Raw genomic sequence first — 23,154 nt, 5'->3', positions numbered from 1 at the left:
AATTCAGGAACAAACGATAGGTACCAAAATTTTACAAATTAGGTATATAGGTACCTATTTCATGCATGAAGGTACCTACTCATTTCTCTCGCTGGAAATTCTCTCATTATCGTTTATCTGGTGGCAGAAATCAAAGATACTGTAGCTACTTAGATATTGCCAACAGAATCAATAATTCAACTGGCGTTTATTTTCAAATCACTACGCAGCCTCCCGTAACCATATGAACATATAAATTTCATTTCAAAGTACTGCTACGTGACCGCATTGTATGGTTTCTAGATATTACGAATACGAATACGAATAGGTATATGTTCGTCTGCCAGATTCCACCGCCGCTCAGGCTCACCATCAGTTTGTCTTCTGCTTCTCTGCCTGTGTACTTAATAGTTAAAATTTATGTCGTTTTAAGACGTAACTCGGTTTATCTTCGGGTGCTTGGCTTGGCCATCCGCGATCAGCAGATGAGCGGCATTTTTATAAAGTGGGGTACGGGTACCCCGTTCAATTATCTGGATTCGATGAGAAGTTAAACTATTCAGACCGCCTATTTCACTAGCCAAGCAATCAGCAGTCGGGAATGCTTTATACATGACAGTGAACCGCCCAATACAACAACCACTGGAATAGGCTAACTTTGCGACTGCGTCACTAGTGTGCAACCGTGCAAGTCGATTTTCTCGTTCGTGCAGTGTGACTGTTTAACGTTCAAGAGTGCTGTGTTTACGTTTTTGATCGTAATTTTTGGTTTGATTAACTTGCGCGAATCGTTTAAATCGTTTCTGTGCAGGTTTTTTGAAATAATTTGGAACTTTTTCTACGAATCTATGAGGTAGGATAATCAATTATGTATATATCAGCGTACTTAATTAACTATACCTATACCTAGTTATTATACCTATCTACATTTGTATATAGAGCGTGTGTATAGTTGTGTAATGTGTATAATGTACTTATAGTGAAAGGAATCATTGATCCAATGCTCTTATGACTATGTGGTGTGAGCATAACGAACGCAAATGTTCATTTATTTTGTTTTGTTTTTCGAAAAATTTAACTTTGGTGGAGGTTTTTAACTTTTCATATTGATAATTCATTGACGTAAACGGTGGCAAAGCAATTAGTGATGCTACCGGAATCGCTGCTCCTCGTGTTTTTAAAAAATGTTTCCTCACACCTATCTACGTACATACCTATCTGCTGCTGAATTGAATTTGATTTTACCTAATACCTATATTGAATATTACCTAATAATTTTAAATGAAGAATTCAATAAGCCATTTCTAGTACCTCTAAGGAGTGTACGTATTATATATTAGAAACTATAGGTACCTACCTACCTACCTACTATGCATTTATCGCGTATTATGGCAACATAAATCATTGATTTGTGTCTAATTTTAGCTTTATTTTCGACGATTTGGTGTGAAGCGATTTCACTTAGGTACTTATTTTTCAAATTTTAAGTATGAGAGCATGATTCATCAACAGGTAGATACAAGGAAAATAATTGAAGTGGATTGATTCATACCTACTTTTAACGAAATACTTTCATTAGCCATGTTTGAAATTTTATATGACATGAGTGTAGCCTCTCAAGTGTTTAATTGCCTTAATTTGTGTAATCCACAATGAAAATTGCACGCATATTAATTACAACTCGCAAATTGAAATGTATAGGTAGGTAGTTAGGTACCTATTTTGGCTACCAACGAAGAATATACTTGTACAATATAGGAACCAACTTGAGGTTTTCTTTAGAGGAATCGCGACCGGAATACCGCGGAATAAGGGATAAAAATGACAATTTTGTCAATTAATCTATAACATTCAATAGGTACCTACCTATTTATTACCTATGACTATAATTATTTGATAGAAATTGGAAATTCTTGGGCATTTTCCTTTTTGAGTTTTTCGGAAGCTTTAAACAAGGAATTTTTTTCTGTTGGGAAAAAGAAACGAATTGGTACAAGCGAAGCGAGGGCGAAAGCTATCGAAAATTCGTATTTTGAGAGGTAAAAAACTATGTTGTTTACGTAAAGTTTTTTATGATGACATCAAAGTTTTAGAATTTGAACAGGAAATGCTATGTTTCATAAATTTTAATCTCGGAGGTAAAAAAAACAATAGGTATTTTTCATTTGAAGAAATTATTTCTTCGGAATCAAAATTACAGGGACGTCGAGAGGGAGGGCAGAGGAGACAGATCGCCCCGAGCCCGCGTTTTCTGGTGGGCCCGGCTAAAGAAGAGTCTGTGATGAAAAAACACTCTGTTTTTGAACTTCTCAAAACACAAATTTTCGAAAGCTTTTGCCCACGCTTCATTCGGAGTTGTTTTATTTTCTTTTTCGACATTGAAATTTCTAAAAAAAAATATTTAGGTACATAATATCATTCAACTTTTGAAGTTTTAAAGTGAGAAAATAAATTTCTCGCATAAAAAGTATCGTTTTTATGTATCTCGAAATACAAATTTTCAAGAGCTTTCGCCCTACCTTAGTCTGCTCTCTTTTCTTTCTCAAAATTAACATCCATAAAAATATCTTTCGAATTCCAAAATTTTAAAAACCAAAAAATAAACTCCTTGCATAAAAAAGCAATCGTTTTTAGTTATCTCACAATTTAAATTTTCAATATTTTTCACACTCCCTTCGCTGGGGCCTGTTCTCTTTTTTTTCAAAATCAACTTCCTAAAAAATACATCGTTTTTAGGCCCGTCGGAATCAAATTTTTAAAAACTTTCGCCCTTGATTTGCTCGGGGTAATAAAAAAAAATCACATTTGAGCCCTCGAAAATCCAAAACAGAAAATGAAAATGTTTGTAAAAATTGGAATTTTCCCAAAATTTTCAGTCAAATCCCCTCTCTTCTTAAAAAAATTCTTTATAGTTTCGTCCCTAGAAATGGAGCCAAATTAATATATTGCCCCGGGCCCGCATTGGCTCTCAAGGGCCCTGCAAAATTGTATAAAATTAGTACATATAATGGGTTTTTCAGAAATTTAAATTCGGGAAAAGAAAATCGAACTACGAGTATACCCCAAGCGAAGCAAGTGCAGATGAGGCTCTCAAAAATTTGTGGTTTGAGAAGTGAAAAATCAATGTTTTTTTCAACTGAGGAGTTTACTTTTCTGATTTTATTCTTTTTTTATTTTCTAATGCTTACTTAAAAATGTTTGGAAAGTTCAATCTTGCAAGGACTGAAGTTTTCGAAAATCCTAATGCAATTAAATTACCTATACCTAATGGCTAATACCTGTACTTATAGGTAGATAGCTCTTTTTTTTTTTTTTTTTTTTACAAGAAGTCTATTTTTTTTATGTATTTTTGACAATTTCAAAAATTGAAACAGATACTTACCAATGAACTTTTCCCTTCAAGGCTTTGCATTTGATTCCACTAAAAATAATTTTTGGTAACGTATGCATTTTATTTTTTTTAAATTTCATTTTTGGTTCCAAAATATTTCACTTTTCCAATTTCATCCGGTCGGTTGCAGCCACCTAAAGAAGTGGAATAGCCTAATCGCTATCTATTGCCTATATACCTATACCTATCTATATTTTCCAATACTTATTTTACTCTACAGGGTGTTCTGTAGGTGACCCACATCCTTCCATCTGATAAATAGGCAACTCATGCTGTGCAGCAGTACACATGTTTGCCTACCTTTTGGATTAAAGGAGCAATAAGTTATACGTCTATGAAAAATTTTGTTTTCCGATTTTACCTGGCAATTTCAACCGTGATCGAGTTTTTCGGGAACTACCTATGAAGAATGCATGAAGGAGTTATACGATTTGCGCCACCGAATGCTTAGCTCATTTTTCTAGAATTTTTCCATGTGGATGATCATTGAGAATAAAATATCAAAAACTGTTCAAACATCGAAGATTTTCACCATTTTTCTCAACAATTTCAAAATTTTATTCAATGTTTCTTGAAGAATAAAGTGTAGTGTTACAATGGTGCAATATACCTACTCATTTCCAAAAAGCTCGTTCCTCAATTTTTAGCTGCTGAAGTTGATTTTTGGTGAATTTTAGAAGTTTTCGGTGTGCAGATATTAATGCTGCCTGAGGAATGGAAAATTTAAAAAAAAATCGCTTTGCTTATCTACCAGTCTCTTCAATATGAATTTCAGTGGCTGAAATTTCAAATTTCAGTCAAAGAACGAGTGTTTGTTTCCTAATCGACTGAGTATACGGTTGGTCTAATTTAATACGAGTGATAGGCATCAAGTACATATTTTGAGGATTTTTCGACTGAAAAATAGATACCAAGAAAATGAAAACAGGGCGTTCTAGAATTCTGCTTGGTAGCAACATTTTCTAAAATTCGCCAAGAATTGAAAAAAGAAATTCAACACGCGAATTCGAGCTTGGTGGTGTATTTTTGGATGCACTTTCAACGAGAAATTGAAAGGCTAGAAATGGGTGATAAACGAAATCACAACTATCTTCCTCTGTTTTATCAATTTTCGATTTTTTAGGGAAAATTTAAGCAGATTTGAATTCTAGAAAATTATACAGGGTGACCAACAAGTAGTTAAAGTAGAAAAATGCTTGTCAAAAATTCCCTAATTAAGTTATCCAAAAAATCCAAATTGCTATGTCACTCTTGGTCCATTACTGTTCAAATACCTACCATCTTAAAAAATTTCTGTTGTTTTAAAATTTATAGTGAGACAATAATTTACTCATTAATTTGAACATTGAAATCCGAATCATTGCCCCTTTCAAATTTCAAGTCAAGCAAAAAGTTTACATGCGGTTTTTGTTTCTTTTGTCAACCTCTACCAGATCCATGGACTACTTCTAAAATATTTTATTATTTTTAAATTCCGCAAAATTCGCTTAATTATCAAGTTTTTAAGTTGGCAACACTGCGTTCCCAAAACAAGCCTTGCTTCGGAGAAACCAAAGACGTTGCTTGTGTAGCTCCTAATCGTACTACTACATTTATGCAACCCTCCGAGTTTCTCACAGTTCTTATTACTCTTAGAAACGAAAATGCTGATTTTTACTTTAACTATTTTTTGGTCACCCTGTACCTCTAATTCAATGACTGAAATTTTCCTTCGCGGAGTACTTATTACTGTATACGATTTTCTGATTTTTTTTGTTTGAGTCAAGAGTTTCTATACCATTTATGATATTTTTTGGTGGTGCGGAAGGGGGAGGGGATCACAGGGTGCAAAAAAAACTTGCTTAGAACGAAAAATATTTAAATCTGGTCCTATGGCTATACCTATGTAATAGTGGATCTTAATTTGCAATTTACAACTGTAGGTACTTAATTAATGCCAGAAAAATCTGATTTAAATAGGTACATACAAATATTTTGTGTGCGTTAAGCAGCCAATTTTTTTGGGATCAGTTTAAAGATGAATTTATGAGTAATTTCTTGAGACAAGTAAAAAAATATATTATTTTGTGAAGTTGTCTAGACAAATCATCGAAATTTTGAAGTTCTTTGAAAATTGTATTCCCCCATAGCACCTTCAATGAAAGATTCGAGTAGGTGTGCCATTTTGTAAAAGACGATTTTTTTTCGCTTTGAAGAATTGGACCAGAGTGGTCAAAAACAAAAACATCGATTTGGTTTTGCCATTTTAATAATTTCCAGATTAAGCACGTTTCAGGAAGATCAAGTATCTAGCCTATTAGGTAGATGAATAGGCAAAACGTATCATTCGAATCGGCTCGTGACACTCCTGAACCTTCCTTTTTAATCGAACTTTTTTGAAATCTCCAAAATTTTCCTCGGGCACCGCTAAAGGCTTACGTGGATGCACAATATGGATTATAGAACAAAAACAATCAATTAACGTTATACTATATTTTAATCAATAGAGGTACATTAACTTTGTTGGAAATTACTTACACGTACGTACCTATCGTACGTAAAAAAATCGACGTATGCGTATAACTTTATGATTCGAAATACCCATAAAATTGAGCTCGTTGAGTGATTAAAATTACATAATACGGTCAAAATCATCAATAGTGTAAACGTATCGAGTACCTAAGTTGATAATTTACGGTGTAGGAGTACCTAGGTACTTCATATGGATAAGTATAGATGTGTAATATTGTGCACGTTATTAAAACGTAAGTAGGTAGGTATACAAATTTTTCTTTCTACTGTTTTATTGCTCAGTCTGCGTAAACGTAGACGCACCCTGGGTACCTTATACTTACCTTCTATCGCAGATGAATGCTCGTGTGTGCATAAAGTAATCTAATGTAGTATTTTATCGAGAGAAAATAAACTGCCGGTATTAGGTATTGGTATATAGTATTTCACCGAGTTCATTGAGTAAAAGTAGAAAAAAATGTCTATACAATAATCGCGGCAGTAAATTTTGTGGGCGCAGTATAAAACCCAGCAAATGCGGGCAAAAACACTTTAAATCAATTTAAATTAGGCAGCGTATCGCCAACGATATTTATAACACCTGTAATATTCACGAGTATGCAGTTAACGCCTATTAAAAAATGAGAGATTTTATACGATACCTATCGCCTGCCTGTTTATCTCTCCCCAGCTCACACTTAGCAGTAGATTAAATACGAGATCGTCGTGTTGTCGAATATACTACATAGATAGGATAGAAAGAGAGGTATAAACATAACAAAAACCGGTGGTAGTTTAAATGTAAATTATTTTCAGAGTCCAAATTCTTATATCTTATTCAGTCGTTAGAAGAAATTGTGTTTGGTTCTTTCGTTTTGATGTTGGCGACTAATTACGTAGCTTTGTTTTATCGTATCTATAACTATACGTTATATGTCGCTAAGTGTATCCTACGAGTCTCACTCGTGTATAGATTGGTTCATGCAATCTTTCTCACATATGCTATGTTCGTTTATTGTTTTTTCTATAGGTCGGTGATTCTTCTTCTTGAAAATGTTTGAGCATCGGCAATCGCTCAAATTGAGGCTGTGATTCGCGTTCAATTATGAAATTACCTGTACGATGATACCTGCGTTTGACCGAACGATGTGAAAAATGTTAATTTCAACGCCAACAACGATAACAGGCGCTAAATCCGGCGCGCCAGCCAGCGATGGAGAAACGATCGCAGTGTCTGCCCACAACAACAGCTCTACTACTACCAAGTGGAGTGATTTTTCAGTCTCTAGTTTATGTAAAGATATCAAGAAAAGCTCCAAGAATTCGGACGAATTGAATTCCGACGACGCCGTCATTGTCGGAGGATTACCGTCCAATTGGAAACTCGATTTGCCTACTGCGGCTGCTAATTTTACAGCAGCCGCGTCCATCTCAAATTCTCTACCAATTTTGAATTCAGTGCTACCTGGTGGTGCTCAAAGTATAGTCGGTGAGTTGATTGATTACTTTCTAAAGGGTTATGGGTAATTTGTTAAGAATGATTTGGTCGTTCGTGTATATTCTTATATAGGTAGGTACATTGAAATAATGATAAATTTTTTTAACATGATTAGTATTGGAAAAATGTATTTTTAAGCAAAAAAACAACAACAACCAATTAATGCATGCGCATCATTTCGCGTTAAATCATACAAAATTGCAGCGCATGAGGGATCCATGCCAATTTGCTTCAAATTTCCAATTTTGCTCGTGGATAGATGTATACAAGTTACAACGTAGGAGGGTGCTGTCATTCATCATAAGTCTTTACAGTGGCATTTGAACCAAGGGATTAAAATAGGGAGGTGGTGTCACACGCACCCAATCATCAACGGATTTGGCAAATTTGAAGTTCAGGGATGTCTGGATGGGCCAGACTTTCTTGAAAAAATTGTTGACCTGCCAAAAAACAAAAAAAAAATGATCCTATCATTTTTGTATTCCAATTTCCAACTCTTACTCTGCTAGCTTTCCGCAGCCTTTTCCTGTACTGGTATTTTCATTCAAAAAATAAAAAATTACCCGTCTCAAGCTATTCAGCCCACCCTTGACCACCGATGTGGGCAATTCTGCGTCTATTCAAGAAAAAGGCTGGATACTCCACTTTCTCGACTGTGATAAAAGTGTGTCAGGAAATTTTATCATGTGGTAGTTATTTCAATGGGTACTTAGGTAGGTATTGTTTCTTTTTTAGCCAAAACTTTACCCATGATGACGGCCGAAAAGCGAAAAACCATCCTCTGAAGAGGTAATTTAGATGACCCTAGAGAGAAACTTTTATGGCTTCAGGAGAGTGAGGGGAGGGGGTGAGAAATTATTGTATGCAGATGTATTCCCCTCCAAAAGTTATTTCCTTATTATCATAAAATTTTGTTTACTGGGATTGGCAAAATAATAAATAAGTTATGAAATTTTTAATGTTTTTTCTCTGTTCATTTTTTTTTAAAAATAAAAAACGGATGGTTTTAACAACCAAGTGAGGTTCGTGACTGCAGTTGAAAAAACCAATAACCAAAAAATAGTGATGTCGATTCTTTATCGACATTTTTTTAATACTAAGTTGAGAAAAAATTGCAATATTTCATCGATAGGTATTAATGAACCGATACCTAAAAACTAGCTGTGTATCAGATAAATAGGTACTTAAGGGTAAGGGTACCGAATATCGACCCCCTAGTTTATTTTTTAAATAAATCGCCACGTATTGTATTGCACAAAAAATGTTTGCAATGGCTTAAACGATAGCTTGACATGTCTCTACTTCAACTTCAACATCCCAAAGCCCCAAAACCCAACATTTTCATTTACCTACTATCTTTTTTTTACATTTTCCGAAAAAGTTCAAAAATTCAACAAAAAAAAGGTGACCCAAACATCAACCCCCTAAAAAAAACGTGTTAAAAATGAGTAAAAAGACACCGAAATCAAAGTCTGAAGGCGTTAAAACAAATATTTATTACTTAATACCTGAATATAAAGTATACCTAGGTATTTAGAACGTTTTTACAAAATTATGAAAATTTGTCACTTACCAAAAAAAAAGTGACCCTAATATCGACCCCCTCAAAAAACGTGTTAAAATTTACAAATGAGTAAAAAACGCCAAAATTGAAGTCTGAAGACGTTAAAACAAATATTTACATAGGTACTTGACTTACCAACATAAAAGTACCTTAGAATATTTTACTGGAAACTTCGATTTTGGTTTATCTTTTGGCATGTCTGTATCAAAAAACAAAGTCTTGAAATTTCCAAAACAAGGGGGGGGGGGTCGAGTTTAGGGCACTTCAGAAAAGTAACTTTGACCAGAAATTTGAAAACTCACCGTTGAAATTATCCAAAAAGTAATTAGCACTAATTATTCGTTCAAGTGTCCGCTTTAAATAAAAATTAAAACACAAAATTTATCCGCCAAAAAATATTTTCACAAGTTCACTTCGAACGAAATTAAAAATTAAATGTTGACTTTCTGATTTTCGTTTTTTGCTTGTCATTTCTCACCATTTGGCTTTACAGTGGTGATTTTGGTCTCACATCGCTTTTTCTGTGAAAGAGGAATAAGAAAAATGTCTTTATCAGATGAGTTGGAGGGGGGGGGGTCGGATTGGAGGGGGGTCGATATTCGGTACCCTTACCCTTAGCTATTTTTTAAAAATCTAAAAAAAAAAGTTTTTTAAACCAAAATTTCAAAATTTTATGAAAAATTCAAAAAATTGAGCGATTTTTATGTACCTACCCAATTTTGAGCTTTTGAGAAGATTTTGCTTATAATTCTATTGAATTTTTTTTCGTTTACTTTCTTTTTGAATAATATACCTATTTGTAGGTATTGGAAATTCGCTACGCAATATTGATTAATTTTCATACAGTTGCGTAGCTAGCATTTTATTAAGTAGGGGGTAAAACCAGGTTTTTAGGCATGAACAATCGAAATTGGAGGTAGTTTTCTGAAAACCTGTAATCCTACGATATGATGATTTTATGAAAAGGAAAGTAAAATAATTAGACCCAAGTAAGGACCCTAGGGTTGAGTCAAACACAGTTTTCGATCAATGGGTGCTTTCAATCCCATATGTAATTACTTGTGGTTGAGTCAGACACAGTTTTCAATCAGTGGGTGTTTTCCCATGCAGTTATCTCTGATTATGTGAGAAACAGTTTCAAATTCGACTTTTCCAAATATGGCTAAAAACCAACAAGATACTCCACTTTTTGGCCAGAATCAAACAATCAGAATTGCAAATACCACTGGTGGAGTCAGGCTCAGTTCTCAATCTTGTAATGAGACCCTATTAATAAGTACTTCAAGAAGTTAATTTCTTCACGTTTTACTTAAAATTTTGCTCGCTTGGGGGGGGGCGATGGTCTCACAATTAGTCACTTTCTGGCTACGCCACTGTTTTCTGATCAACTTTCTGTTAATTGCTTGATTCATCAGAAGCAGGGTTGGGAAACTGTAACTAAAATTAAAATTGAAAACTAATCAAACTAAAACTGAAATACAGAGACTGAAATTTAAAAAATTTTTCTTTCAGTTTTCATTTTCCCTTTTTGACCATTTTTCCTTTTCTTTGCGAGTTTATTTTTATAATTCAAATGTCAACTTCCCTCCCTTCAACTCTCAAGGCTCAAATACAAAATGTATAAATTTCAAATTGTCAATGTTGGGGCGATACAATTTTTTGTGTTTCTAGATAAAGAATAATAATATTGAAAATTTACGTCTTTTTGTGTTTTTTTACTCATTTTTTCAACATAACAAACGATAGCAAAATTGAAACTAAAACTGAAAAAAACTGCAACTGGAACTGAATAAAAAGGGAAAAATTTGAAACTGAAAGCTAAAAAAATTGAAAACTGAATATTGAAATTTTTTTTTTTTTTTTGGGTGTTTGTAATTACTTGATTATTACACCCGTCGTATGGGATTTAAATCGAGTTGGTAAGGTCAAGTTTTTTAATTAGATCTAAGAATTTTTTAATTTCGGAAGGGTCGTCTGGTATGAATAGGGATCTTTCATCTATTTGTAGGGATAGTCTGTGCTGATGCAAGGAGGGACAGTGAAATAGTAAGTGTTGGACAGATATAAGTTCTGACAGGCAGAACTGACATGTGGGTTTTGGGGTCTTTTCATAGAGGTGATTGTGTGTGATTTTTGTGTGGCCAATTCTCAGTCTGGTTATAATGATTTCATCAAGTCTGTTTAAGTGGGAGAGGTTTTTCCAAGGATGGACTAATTTTTTATGTTGAAAGAGCTTGTTTGTGGTTTGGAGGGACCAAAAGTTTTGCCATTTCTTAAGTGTGCTTTGGGTGAAGATAGATTTGAGGTCGTCAGCTGTGATAAATGTAAGGGGTTGAAATTTGAAAACTAAAACTTTCATTTTTTCGTTTATCCAGACCGGTTTGTATGTTGGAAAATCGATACTTTTGGGTATTGATTGATATTCCCTGAATATCGATACAGACTATGCAGAGACTTCGATAACAAGATCAATTTAACCAAATTGAATGCAAATAACTTCATTTCTGTGATTTTTTTGTGCCTTTGTGGGCTTTTGGAAAAACATTTTTTTGGTTCAAAGACATTTAAATTTTCTTAAAGGACAGGAATTTCACCCACAATATTTTTATTTTTTTCAAAATTGTAAGTGATATTGTTGTAGCAAGGTTTTGAAGCGAAGTAATCGCATGAGCCAATAATTCTCAAAAAAAAAAAAAAAAGGCAAGGGCACGAAGCCAGTTGGTTTTTACATCGGTGTTGCCAGTTGTCAGAAATCTACTGCAGTGCGTCTTTTTGGGCACTGCTACGTTTTAGGACACCCTTCCCTACCTACTACGTCAAAAAGTGAACTATTGTTCTAGATGTCATTACAACGCAACGGTTTTACATAAAATTATTGATTGATACCTATACCTTTAAAAACTTTACCAGAGCTCAAAGTCATTGAAAACATTAAAAAATTGTAAAGATGGGTACCAAATGAGCAATTGATACTTACCTAGCCAATATAGCCATGAAAAAAAAAAGATCCATGTAAAAGCGCATATCTAAACGGATCAGGTGTTAGCTATATCGTTAGTTAGGTACCTAAACGATGCGCTGGCACGCCGATCTGGGAACAAGGCTCGATGATTAATTTCTTATAGAAACGGTTCATTAATTTTTTGATGTATTAGAGGCGCCGTTCGTTGAAGAGCAAATAATACTCGAAGTGTGATTCTTTTAAACACCTTTTTAATTTATTTTTTCCTTATTTACGTGGATGTGGAAGGTTTCGCGTTTGATGGCCTTCTGTATAGGTTTTTTAGGTACATCCCTACACGCTGAACGGATGAGTTTATTGAACAATAGGTTATATGCCGGTACCTACTTTCAAACGAATGGTAGTGTTATAGATAAATAGAAAATGTGTGCGTAAACAGCGTGATGGGCGTATGAAGTGAAAAATATGTCTGAATATCTTATAGTTGCTCCTACTACTGCTAGAGGCATTGAATTTGCTTGAAGTAATTAGCGATAATTTATATGCGACATTATGTGTGAAATCTGACGCTGACTTGTTTTACTCGGGAAGTGTAAAAATTGGGAAATTCGCCGTTCTCCTTCAATTACCTGTAATAGGTATAGGTATTTACATTGAATTATCGAGTAAATTTATGGGTTCACATTTTGGTTAGTTTTGATCAATCGACGTGCGTTAATGCGGCTTGTTACAAACATAAATATTATCTAGCATTTGGAAGTGTGAAGTTGGTACAGTTGCAACGTCAGCAGCAGCAGCAGCAGCAGCAACAGCAGCAGCAGCAGCAGCAACAGCACATTAAAATAAAAAACCTACGAAGATATTGGAAATCAATTTTAAAACGTGACCGGTCGCTCCACCATATGCACATACCTTTATAAGAACTAGTTTATTTTTTATTTACAGATTTATACGCGTATGACATGAATAATGAAAAAAAGTTACACAAAATTCTCGCGAGTTACCTGCCTACCTAGTATCTATCTCTAAAAACAACAAAAATTAAAAATCAGAAAAAAAGATGAGAAGGTAGCCTAAATCAGGGAAGGGAACAGCGATCGAGTCAATAATTTGGGTTATGCGAGTGCGCGCATTAATTTAAAAATGTGAACAATGTTGATGTTGAAAATCAAATACTATTTTACATTAATAAAATACTTTATTAGCTGGGCGATGACAAAACGTTGTGTGAATTGAGCTATTTAGAAAACCTTTCAACGCCGAAAGAATTATGTTATAAAGATCAAAGATAATTTTTTTCCAAGTGTGAAGTTGGTAAAAAGAAATAAAATAAATCGTATACTCGAACATATTGGAATAATTTGAATAAAGAAGGAAAACGCGCCTCGAAGAGTTGATGTAATTAAGTCGTCGTTGAAGAGATAATAGCCAGTGATCGCTGGTCGCTACTCGCTAATAGAATCAAATTAAGCTTGAAATAAATACTAGATTTATGTAGATTTAGAAGTGGTATCACTTGTTTTCCAACCTAACTGAGAATCGAACACAGGTTCTCCCAAAATGTTACGACACGACATGTACTGATCGTCGATTCTGCTGCTTGGTGAAAAATTAAATACACGATTATACATTTGTATACCGACGTTAGATTGTAAGGTATTGAAGTCATCTCTGTTCGTTTTTTATACCGGGTGACCGAAAAATTGCAGGCTCCCCAATCTTTTATTCCGCAAAATAGGTTGGCATAGTGTTGTGCCAAATCCAATCACCTATTGTGAAAATAATCGGTAATTGAGTACCTACCTATATATACTTAATTGATTAGGGTATGAAGACCTATCCAGAAATTGTTTTTAAGAGGGGCTCAACCTGAAGAAACTGAAAGGGGTAAATTCAATTAGATAAGCCTAAGTTAATTAGTCAAGCCATTGGCGTAGCTAAGATTTTCTCAAAGGAAGAGGAAAACAAAATTTTTAGGGTTAAAATAGGTGAAATTTGACGGAATTTTCTTTTTAAAAAACCGTCATCTTATGTAGATACCTACGTAATTAATTATAGGTATTATTTTATTGTATAAAAATAAGGAAAAAATGAGTGGTCGAACAAGGGCAAAAACTTTTGGAAAAATTGATGCAAAAAACACTTATTTTTGTATTATATATTTTTATATCAAAATCCAAATGCTTAGTTAATCGCTCAATCGATTCATCGTGAATAGGTAAAAATAACCGAAAACTTCAATCTGTTCTTCTTTTGAGAAATTAAAAATAATGGAAAGCAGAATATGTAGGTAACTAATTATTTTTCTTCAATACTTACTTACCATGTTACAAATTTTATGCTTCTTTTGGTTATTGTGTTGAATTTGCGTGTATTCAACATTTTCCACTTCAAATAATTTTAAATTTTCTCAGTAACTTTCTGAAGTAAGTAGGTAATTAAAGAAACTCTATTACGGAGAAAAATTTATTTCAACTAAATTTCTATTTACCTATCTAGGTTCAGACTAGTGTGGGTTTGGACAATTGGAAGGGGGGGGGGGTTCAAAAAAGTCGTGGAAGAACCTCAAAATACTGCGAAAAAATTTATGTTCTCCAACTTGTACCATCACTTTTTTACTGGGATTTCAAATTTTAAAATTTAGGTAGGTAAGTAGGTAGGTAGGCACAGTAAAAATCAAAAAAAAGGTTTTTTTTGAAAAAATTTATTTTGGGAATAATAGGTATTGATTATTAGTAGATATGTAGATATTACATCCCCTTAGATGTTTTCAAGCTTTTTTTTTGCCTTTCCAGGGGATTGCATTATGTACTTACTTTATGGTACGTTTTTGTGTCTAAGTAGGTATGTCAACTTGTGTAAAATAACCTAAAAATATATTTATTATACCTAATGTAGGTATACCTACTTACTATTATGAACAATTATTATCTAACACTTTTTTTTAAATTTTCTACGTAAATTTTGAAATTTGAACTTCCTAATAGTAAAAGTTGGAAATTCAAAATTTTTCTCTGTCTTTTGAGATTCTACCTCATATTTTTTCTGAATCCTACCCTACCTCTAATTTTCCCCAAAATAAAGTCAGACTTTGGAGCTTTAAATTCATGTATACCTACTTAACAGGTAGGTTTATGAAACAATGTTATATACAGTATACACCCACCTACTCAAGTAGGTACCTACATTTTTGATCCGCAACTTTATTTTGCTTGTAAAATGCTACATATTCGGGGACAGTACCTCGAATCCAATATTCTAAATATTGTCATTAAACCTGAGCCATAAAGGCCAAAAACGTATCTAATTTTTGAATGTAAGAAGTTCTTTTTCCATGCAATTTTGTTAGAGGAGGATTGCTTTGCAATTTTGGCAAGCCGGATTTTGCCGATTTAGGAAAAGAATATGGACTCTCCGGCATTTTTGAAAAAAAAACATGTTCTGTTTTTTGAAATTTTTCCAAAAAAGCCAGGTGTTTAAGTTTTTTAAAATGTTGGCAAAAAACCAAGGTTTTTAAAATTTTGGCAAAAAACTGAATTTTTAGGTATTTTGGCAAAAAAACTGGGTTTTTTAATATTTTAGCAAAAAAACTGTGTTTTTTGATATTTTGGCAAAAAATCTGGTATTTTAATGTTTTGGCAAAAAACCGGGTATTTTAATATTTTGGCAAAAAACCGGGGTTTTTAATCTTTTGGCAAAAACCGGGGTTTTTAATATTTTGGCAAAAAACCGGGGTTTTTAATATTTTGGCAAAAAACCTGGTTTTTAAATATTTTGGCAAAAAACTGGGTATTTTAAAATTTTGGCAAAAAAACTGTGTTTTTTTAAAATTTTGGCAAAAAAACTGTGTTTTTTGATATTTTGGCAAAAAATCTGTGTTTTTTGGTATTTTGGCAAAAAATCTGGTATTTTAATGTTTTGGCAAAAAACAGGGTATTTTAATATTTTGGCAAAAAACCCGGGGTTTTTAATATTTTGGCAAAAAACCTGGTTTTTTAATGTTTTGGCAAAAAACAGGGTATTTTAATATTTTGGCAAAAAAACCGGGGTTTTTAATATTTTGGGAAAAAAACTGGTTTTTAAATATTTTGGCAAAAAACTGGGTATTTTAAAATTTTGGCAAAAAAACTGTGTTTTTTTAATATTTTGGCAAAAAAACTGTGTTTTTTGATATTTTGGCAAAAAATCTGTGTTTTTTGGTATTTTGGCAAAAAATCTGGTATTTTAATGTTTTGGCAAAAAACAGGGTATTTTAATATTTTGGCAAAAAAACCGGGGTTTTTAATATTTTGGGAAAAAACCTGGTTTTTTAATATTTTGGCAAAAAAACAAGTTTTTTGATATTTTGGCAATAAAGCCAGGCGTTTTGAAATTTTGGCAAAAAACTGAGTTTTTTAAAACGTTGGCAAAAAAACGGGTTTTTCAAAATGTTGGCAAAAAAACACGTTTTTTTTAAATTTTGGCAAAAAACTGGGGTTTTTAATATTTTGGCAAAAAACCGGGGTTTTTGATAGTTTGGCAAAAAACCGGGGTTTTTGATAGTTTGGCAAAAACCCCGGTTTTTTGATATTTGGCTAAAAAGTAAGATTTTTTGGTACTTTTAATATTGTGTTGTTTTTTTCAGTATCTAATGTTGACAAAAAAGGCAGTATTCTTTGCAACCAGAAAACAACACTTTCAGGAGAATTTTAAACAAAACAAAAATGTTTTTTCTACAATTTTGGCAATTTAAATTTTAAAAAAAAACAGTCATTCATTTTCATGTGGTACTTTTTATTTGTAAATTTCCACCTATTGCCAAATTTCTATACCTATATCATATTGAAGTTTGAAGTTGGCTGTGATTACCGCCCCAAAGTTCTATTCCATAGCTCATATTTGAATGAAATACGAGTATGTAGACCGAAATATGCCATTTTTAGAGTATGTGAGTGAGTAATTTCACAAAGTTACCTTAATGTGTAGAGTTTTCTGATTAAATGGCCTACTTGGTTATTACATTTCAAGTCTGAGTCTACTGTAATTCCCAACCAAACGCCATGAAATTTGTTTTATTTAAATACATACCTAGGTAGTACCATTTTGTTTGCTGAAAACCAAGTTATTAGCTTATTTATACAATGATTTGGATGTGATCACTATCAATGCCTTCATTAATTGCTTATGAGAGCCGGTTGTAACTTGTAAGTAGGTAGGTATACCTATCATCAGCAAATTCTTGTGAGGCTATATATATCCGACAACAAAATTGGATTTTTCTCAATGTATCATAAGCAAATTCTGTGAGACTATATAGGTCAGTCGGATTTTTCGCGGCAATTTTGATTTCAAAAAAAGTGGAACTTTTTGCAATTTTGACGAAAAACACATTTTCAAAACATTAATTTTTTCCTCAATTTTCACGACATCTTATTACTTCAGAAAAAAAAAACTTGCCTGTTTATCCGAGCTTCTTATTCGCCATTATACCTATACCCATTCGGTACATACCTAGGTAATTATGCAATTTATTCATTAGAACTTGGCAAATTTTTAATGAGCTGCTAGGTGCCGAGTAGCTGAAGAACGCTGCTGGTTTTGACAGTTATTTCATCTAAGCATTATTATTTCATTCAAAAATTATCAAATTATCTCGTCAAATCCAACACAATAACTGCGAAGGTATGGGTATGCCTGCGATGATATCATCTTGGATGTTTTTTTTCTCTGCCAATTATAGTTGTAATAATAATATGCTAGGCGATTCGCATTGCGCATACGGTAGCGGTACCTTTCGAGCTTATAATATTCCTCATTTTTTAGAAGTACCTATCCTGTACCTATCTATCTACATACCTTATACAAGTCTCTGTTAGGATGAGGTGATATATCATAGTCCAAGTAACTCTGCGTCTAGTTCTACACATATACCTATAGGTATAAATGAATCCATACCATGACGACATTATTACGCATACTGCACGATTATATGATTGGCCCACGCGAAGGAATAAGAGAAGAACTCTGGTATATTTTCACGTAAAATAGGTATAGGTAGGTAACTCGCTAAAGAAAATTATTGCATGGTATGCTAAAATGGAGGAGTGCGTGTCCATCGGAGTAGGCGTAAATCGGGTACCTAGCATAGTTATTAAGGCCGCTTACTCGGTAATTCTGCGAGCCACTGCTACACAGTCATGGTAAATGCAGTTAGGTACCTAGTTCTAAGTACCAATGTGTAATGTACGTATTACTTGCTGCTGTATATAATCGATTATCTATAAAGGATAATTTTATTGGATATTTGTACACATTCGAGAAAGGTGGATAAATTGGAGTTAGTTTATGGAATACATTCGAGTTGATTTCAACGCCCAGTAGCATAATATACCTAATATCCACTACCGAGTCTAACGATCGTGTAATGAATGACGCTGTCGTGTTTTAAATTACTCGCAACTTATTGAAACCACTACTGGAGATTTTTCTTACATGGGCTACTTATTATACCTGATATCGCAGAGTCAAACTTTCAAGATTGACTTTATTATACCTATCGATTATTCTCACACGAATGTGGCAGATATTTGATTCCCTCTACGACAGCCCAAAGTTGGGATTTGATTTCGAAATATGGGGGATGACTAACTTCAGAAGTGTAAACGATATAGGTATATTCGAGGTTCGAGAGGGTAGCCTACATACAACCCCTTTGACAAGGGCTAGGTATCCTTTGAAATCTTAAATTACATTGAAAAATAACAATAGGTACCTAATAAAACTGTCTTTTGGAGTCAGAGAGAATTTTCGATCCAAATTACTGTGCCCCTCTCCACTTCCCCAGTGAGCCCTTCCTCACTAACCACTCTCTCACAAACTCTCATTCGTTGTACTCTCATTCACAAATTGTATACCTATCCATGACTTTTTTTGTGGGGGAGCGTGAAGGGACGCAGTCCCCTCCCCCCAAGAAAAGTTTGAAAACAAATATCGAAAAATTGTCATAATAAGCTAAAAAATTGAAAGAATTAAAAAAAAATAAACAAAAATAAATTTTGGTATTTAAAAAAAAAAATCTTGAATTTTTTTTTGGTCAAAATTATCCAAATACAAAATTTATCAAGGTTGCCACATTGAAATTTTCGATTTATGGAACATTATTACTTGAAGAGCAAGAAAAGTGATCAAAATTTTGTACATTCAAAAAGCTTTGTAGTTTGTATTTCCACAAATATTTTTTTAACAATAAAAAAATAATTTATGTAGCTACCTACTTTGATTTTTTTCTCAATACACTGTGGCAGGGTGGGTATGAAAATTAGAGACTTGCAACTTCAATTTAGCGTCTCCCCCCCTCCTCCGCAAGGAAGGAAGTACAAAAAAAGGTCTGCCTACATCTTTTGTAGAATAATTTTCATCAAATGTGAAGAACCTTTTGAATTCACACTCTCCAATTTGAAGAAACCAAGCTAAATCGACGAGCATGGTACGAAAACACACGTACCTACCTAAATAAAATTTCAAGCAAGAAAGTTCATTTTTAAATTTTTGGCAAATTTGTAAAAATCTGAATTAAAAAAAAAAAATCAATTCAAAAGCAATGTTACTTTTGTATGAAGCATAAATTTTTTGAGCAAAAGTGAACGACATGAAAAATTCCTTAATTCAGCCTATTCAACTCCCATCACATCAACAACTGCTAGTTTTCGGCATTTTCGGGGGTCTCCAGCGATTTTTGAATTTTCTCCAGAAATTTAAAAAAGTTTACTTTGCTCAAAAAATTTATATTCTGTGAAAAAGATTTAAAAATTGCGCACAGCAAAAACCTTATTTTTTGCAATTTTCACAAACACTGATTATTTTTCTTATTTTCAAAAATGATTGTCAAATTAAATTTTGGATTTAAATTCAGCTCTCTTCATCAATTTGATCAAATTGTAAATTTTCGTGGAAAGAAATCCAAATTGAAACCAATGTTTAAAAATTCGTAAAAAATTAAAAATTGAAATTCAGAACTTTAAATTGGGATTGGGAATGGTGATGTGTTTTTGAATGCTGTTTCGATTTTCCCTCCATCCTGTTCAATATTTTTCTGTGGATTGGGATACTTTTCTCGTCAGAAAATCTGTGGTTCGAGGTTCCTTTCCCCAACTTACTCATCTTATGGGTACTTCCGATTATAGATTTTTTTAGGTAAAAAAATACGACGATACCGCACTTTAATGCCCACTGCACTTTAGTCTAATAGTGCATTTTAAACCAACGTGTTGACCTATCATCTTATCACACAATTTCGCCTACGTATTTTGGTTGCGAAGTAAAAAAAAAATTAGGCACGGTTCTTCGTCGTATCACAGTGAAGCAAAAGGAGTAAAAGTAAGTAAATAGAGTTGAAAAAAAAAGATGAGAATAAATAAAACAAAAGAAACATCGAATACAAACGACAAGTTCGAAGTTAATCCGAATTGAATACATTTTTTTTGTTCATAAAGTTTATAAAAAGAAAAAAAAATGTACAGAAGAGTGTCGGAGATGGTGAGGGAGGGAATGTGGTAAGTAAGCTCGATCGTATAGCCTCGTATATGTATATAGTGGAAATACCGATACTGGTTCGGGTAACATTATTGTTAAATACTTAACTATATGAGCAACATAGCACTGAGAACAGTTCTGTGTGATAAAATTTGTAGGTGACACCTCTGCCTTGAAACTGTTTTAGCATCGCTGTCTGAAACGTATCGAAATACTAAAAGTCTAGAACTAATTTATGACTATGTTAAACACGTATTGAAAAATGTTCTTATATCCCTGTTTGGTTTCAGCCTCGTGATCGGAATCGTTAATGCGCGCCGCTACTTTTTACAAGATAAATTAATCGTTCACATTTTAAATGCTAACTTTATATATCTTATTTACCTTTTGCTCGTCTATATACCTAAGACGACTATATACCTATTCGATGTACACTTCTTGTAAGTATACGAGTACCGCGCCGCGTACCTGCAGTAATATCAAATGCGGCGTAAATTTTTATACTGAAATAGAAAATATTGTACTGGATCACCCCCTTGCCTCCTTTTCTATCGTTCGTTACGTTTTTTTTGTACTTTTTGTCATATATAGGTAGAGGTACACCGTACGTAAGTTCATTTATGCACACATAAAATCAAAACCGCGAGACTACTCGTACGTTCATTACCTATATCGTTAATTACGGTTTTGCCTTTTCCGTTTAGGTCAATTGATTTTTTCTTAATTGAATAAATGGCTAATTAAGTAATAGGTACTATGTGAACGATTCAAACTGGAATAAACGTTTCTTTGTACATTGGTCTTTAGTCTCTCTATACTCTACTTATTGATTTAGAGTTTTGAATTTATAGGTTTTTTGCGCATTGTTACCTTCGTACGTACGTCCCTAGCCTAAATATCATATTTGGTCGTTCATTTTCTTATGATTTGAAACAAAAGAAAAAGTGGGTCGATGAGGTTTTATAGGTGTTGTGGTGTGAGTACTTTTAGGTAATGCTACATATGTCATGATGTCATGAAATAGTTTGTAGATCAGCCAATTTCACCAATTTGAAATCGTTGGCTTTCTGTAATAGGTAATGAAAGGATCCATTCATTTATAGGTAGCAGTTTGCAGAACTTTTACGAGGGTCCTGAAATTTTTTCAGGAGGGCTCCACTTTTTTTTAGAAGAATAAGCCTAATGATTGCCATGGGTGATATAAAATTTCTTATGGGCCAGTTTTTTTTTCAATCCGAATGAGAAAAAATAAATCCAAAGACAATTATATTGCACTCTTCCTACTGTTAATGAGCTATTTCTGCGGAGAAAAAAACTTTTGAGACATTTTTGAAGATACATATCTTGGCAGAAAGTTGGTCAAATATTCAAGTTTTACATCCATTTATTTCAAAAACATTTTAAAAAAATTTTGAAGAGGTAAATATTGTGGCTTATTTATGATCTATTAAACGAGTTCTTATCCGCATTGAGCTGATTTTCAAGCAGTCATCCTCTAGTACGTTTTTTTTCACCAATATCATCTTTAATGAATTCCAATTCGAGAACTGGCCACAATTTTTTGTTGATTCAAATTGATTTCCGTACCTTCTGTTGGAGAAATTTTGAAATTCTATTTCTGGGAGAATAAAAATCGCTCTGGAAGTTTCAGAATGGCTGGAAGCAATGAAAAAGTTCATAGAAGTCGATTTTAGTTACAGGGGTGCAGGTGGGGGGGGGCTGAAATTTTCTCAACTTGTGTTTCGTCAGATTTTCTCAACTTTTCACCCCCAATCCTCCCTCTCCCGGATTTTTAAACTATTTAGTCAGATGTGGTTCGAACAAATATTAGAAGGTGGTGTTGGAAGCAAAAATGTTGAATAATTTAAAATTTTCAAAAACGATTCTTCTAAAGCTACAATTATAAAAATTTGAATTGTTCTGTTGCAAGGTTTTTTCGTTTTTCTTTCTTTTAAGCCCTTTTTCTCAATCCACTGCTGGATGAAGGCCTCCCCAACCTCTTTCCATGATCTCCAGCCTAGGGCTGTACTCCACCATTCTCCATCATATGTCCGTATCTCATCTTCACATCTCCGTTTTGGTCTCCCCAGTGCCTGTTTTCTATCTGGTCTCCACTGAGTAGTCTTCACCACCCTTCGCTGATCCCTTTGGCAACATGACCAGACCATTGCCACTCACTTCGCTTTGCTATCTCCATAATGTCGTCATCCCTGTGGTCTCCTGAATTTTCTCCACTGTCCATTTGTCTCTCAGTGTTATACCCAGCATTGATCACTCCATTCCCCTCTGCATATTGATAATTCTATCTTCCAGCTTCTTCATCAATGCCCATGTCTCACGAGCATATATGAGGCCACTGGGATGATGCATTGATTGGCTACTCGCCTTCTGAGACACATCGGTATTGACTTCTCTCTGATTATTCCTCGCAGCCTCGAGTATGCTGCCCATGATGCCTTTATTCTCCTAGATATTTCTCTGGTGTAATTGTTATTCATTGTCATATCTTGTCCCAGGTACACAAATCCGCCAACCATCTCGATTTCATCACACTCCATCCAGGGCACATTTTTTGTCAGTTGCAAACCCATTGCGCATAGTTTTGTTCTTCCCATTTAATAATTTTCAGTCCTACTTCTAGACATACATCCCTCACCTTGTCCAGCATTCCCTGAAGTTAGTCCATATCTTCAGGGCTTGAAAACCGGATAGATATCACTCTCAGTTTTGGTTTCGGTTTTATGTTTCTTGAAAAAATA

At 33.8% G+C, this 23,154-nt stretch overlaps 1 protein-coding gene across 2 annotated transcripts in view; it reads left to right on the top strand.

Moving 5' to 3' along the window:
* The first annotated feature begins 559 nt into the window (after positions 1-559).
* The window catches only part of LOC135843383 (paired box protein Pax-6-like), a 50,270-nt gene continuing 27,675 nt past the window's right edge, over positions 560-23,154 (top strand). Inside the window, exons 1-2 of one of the 2 annotated variants that reach the window (XM_065361250.1) lie at positions 560-832; positions 6,891-7,349. In XM_065361250.1, coding sequence (XP_065217322.1) covers positions 7,016-7,349 — 334 coding nt within the window. In that variant the 5' untranslated portion in view covers positions 560-832; positions 6,891-7,015. The remainder of the gene's footprint in view (positions 833-6,890; positions 7,350-23,154) is intronic. The other variant, XM_065361249.1, reaches the window with a different exon arrangement.

The sequence above is a fragment of the Planococcus citri genome, chromosome 4 (genome assembly GCF_950023065.1).
Source record: "Planococcus citri chromosome 4, ihPlaCitr1.1, whole genome shotgun sequence".
In the NCBI taxonomy this organism is placed as follows: domain Eukaryota; kingdom Metazoa; phylum Arthropoda; class Insecta; order Hemiptera; family Pseudococcidae; genus Planococcus; species Planococcus citri.
The sequence above is the reverse complement of the archived record's forward strand: the minus strand, read 5'-3'. Positions and strand labels throughout refer to the sequence as shown.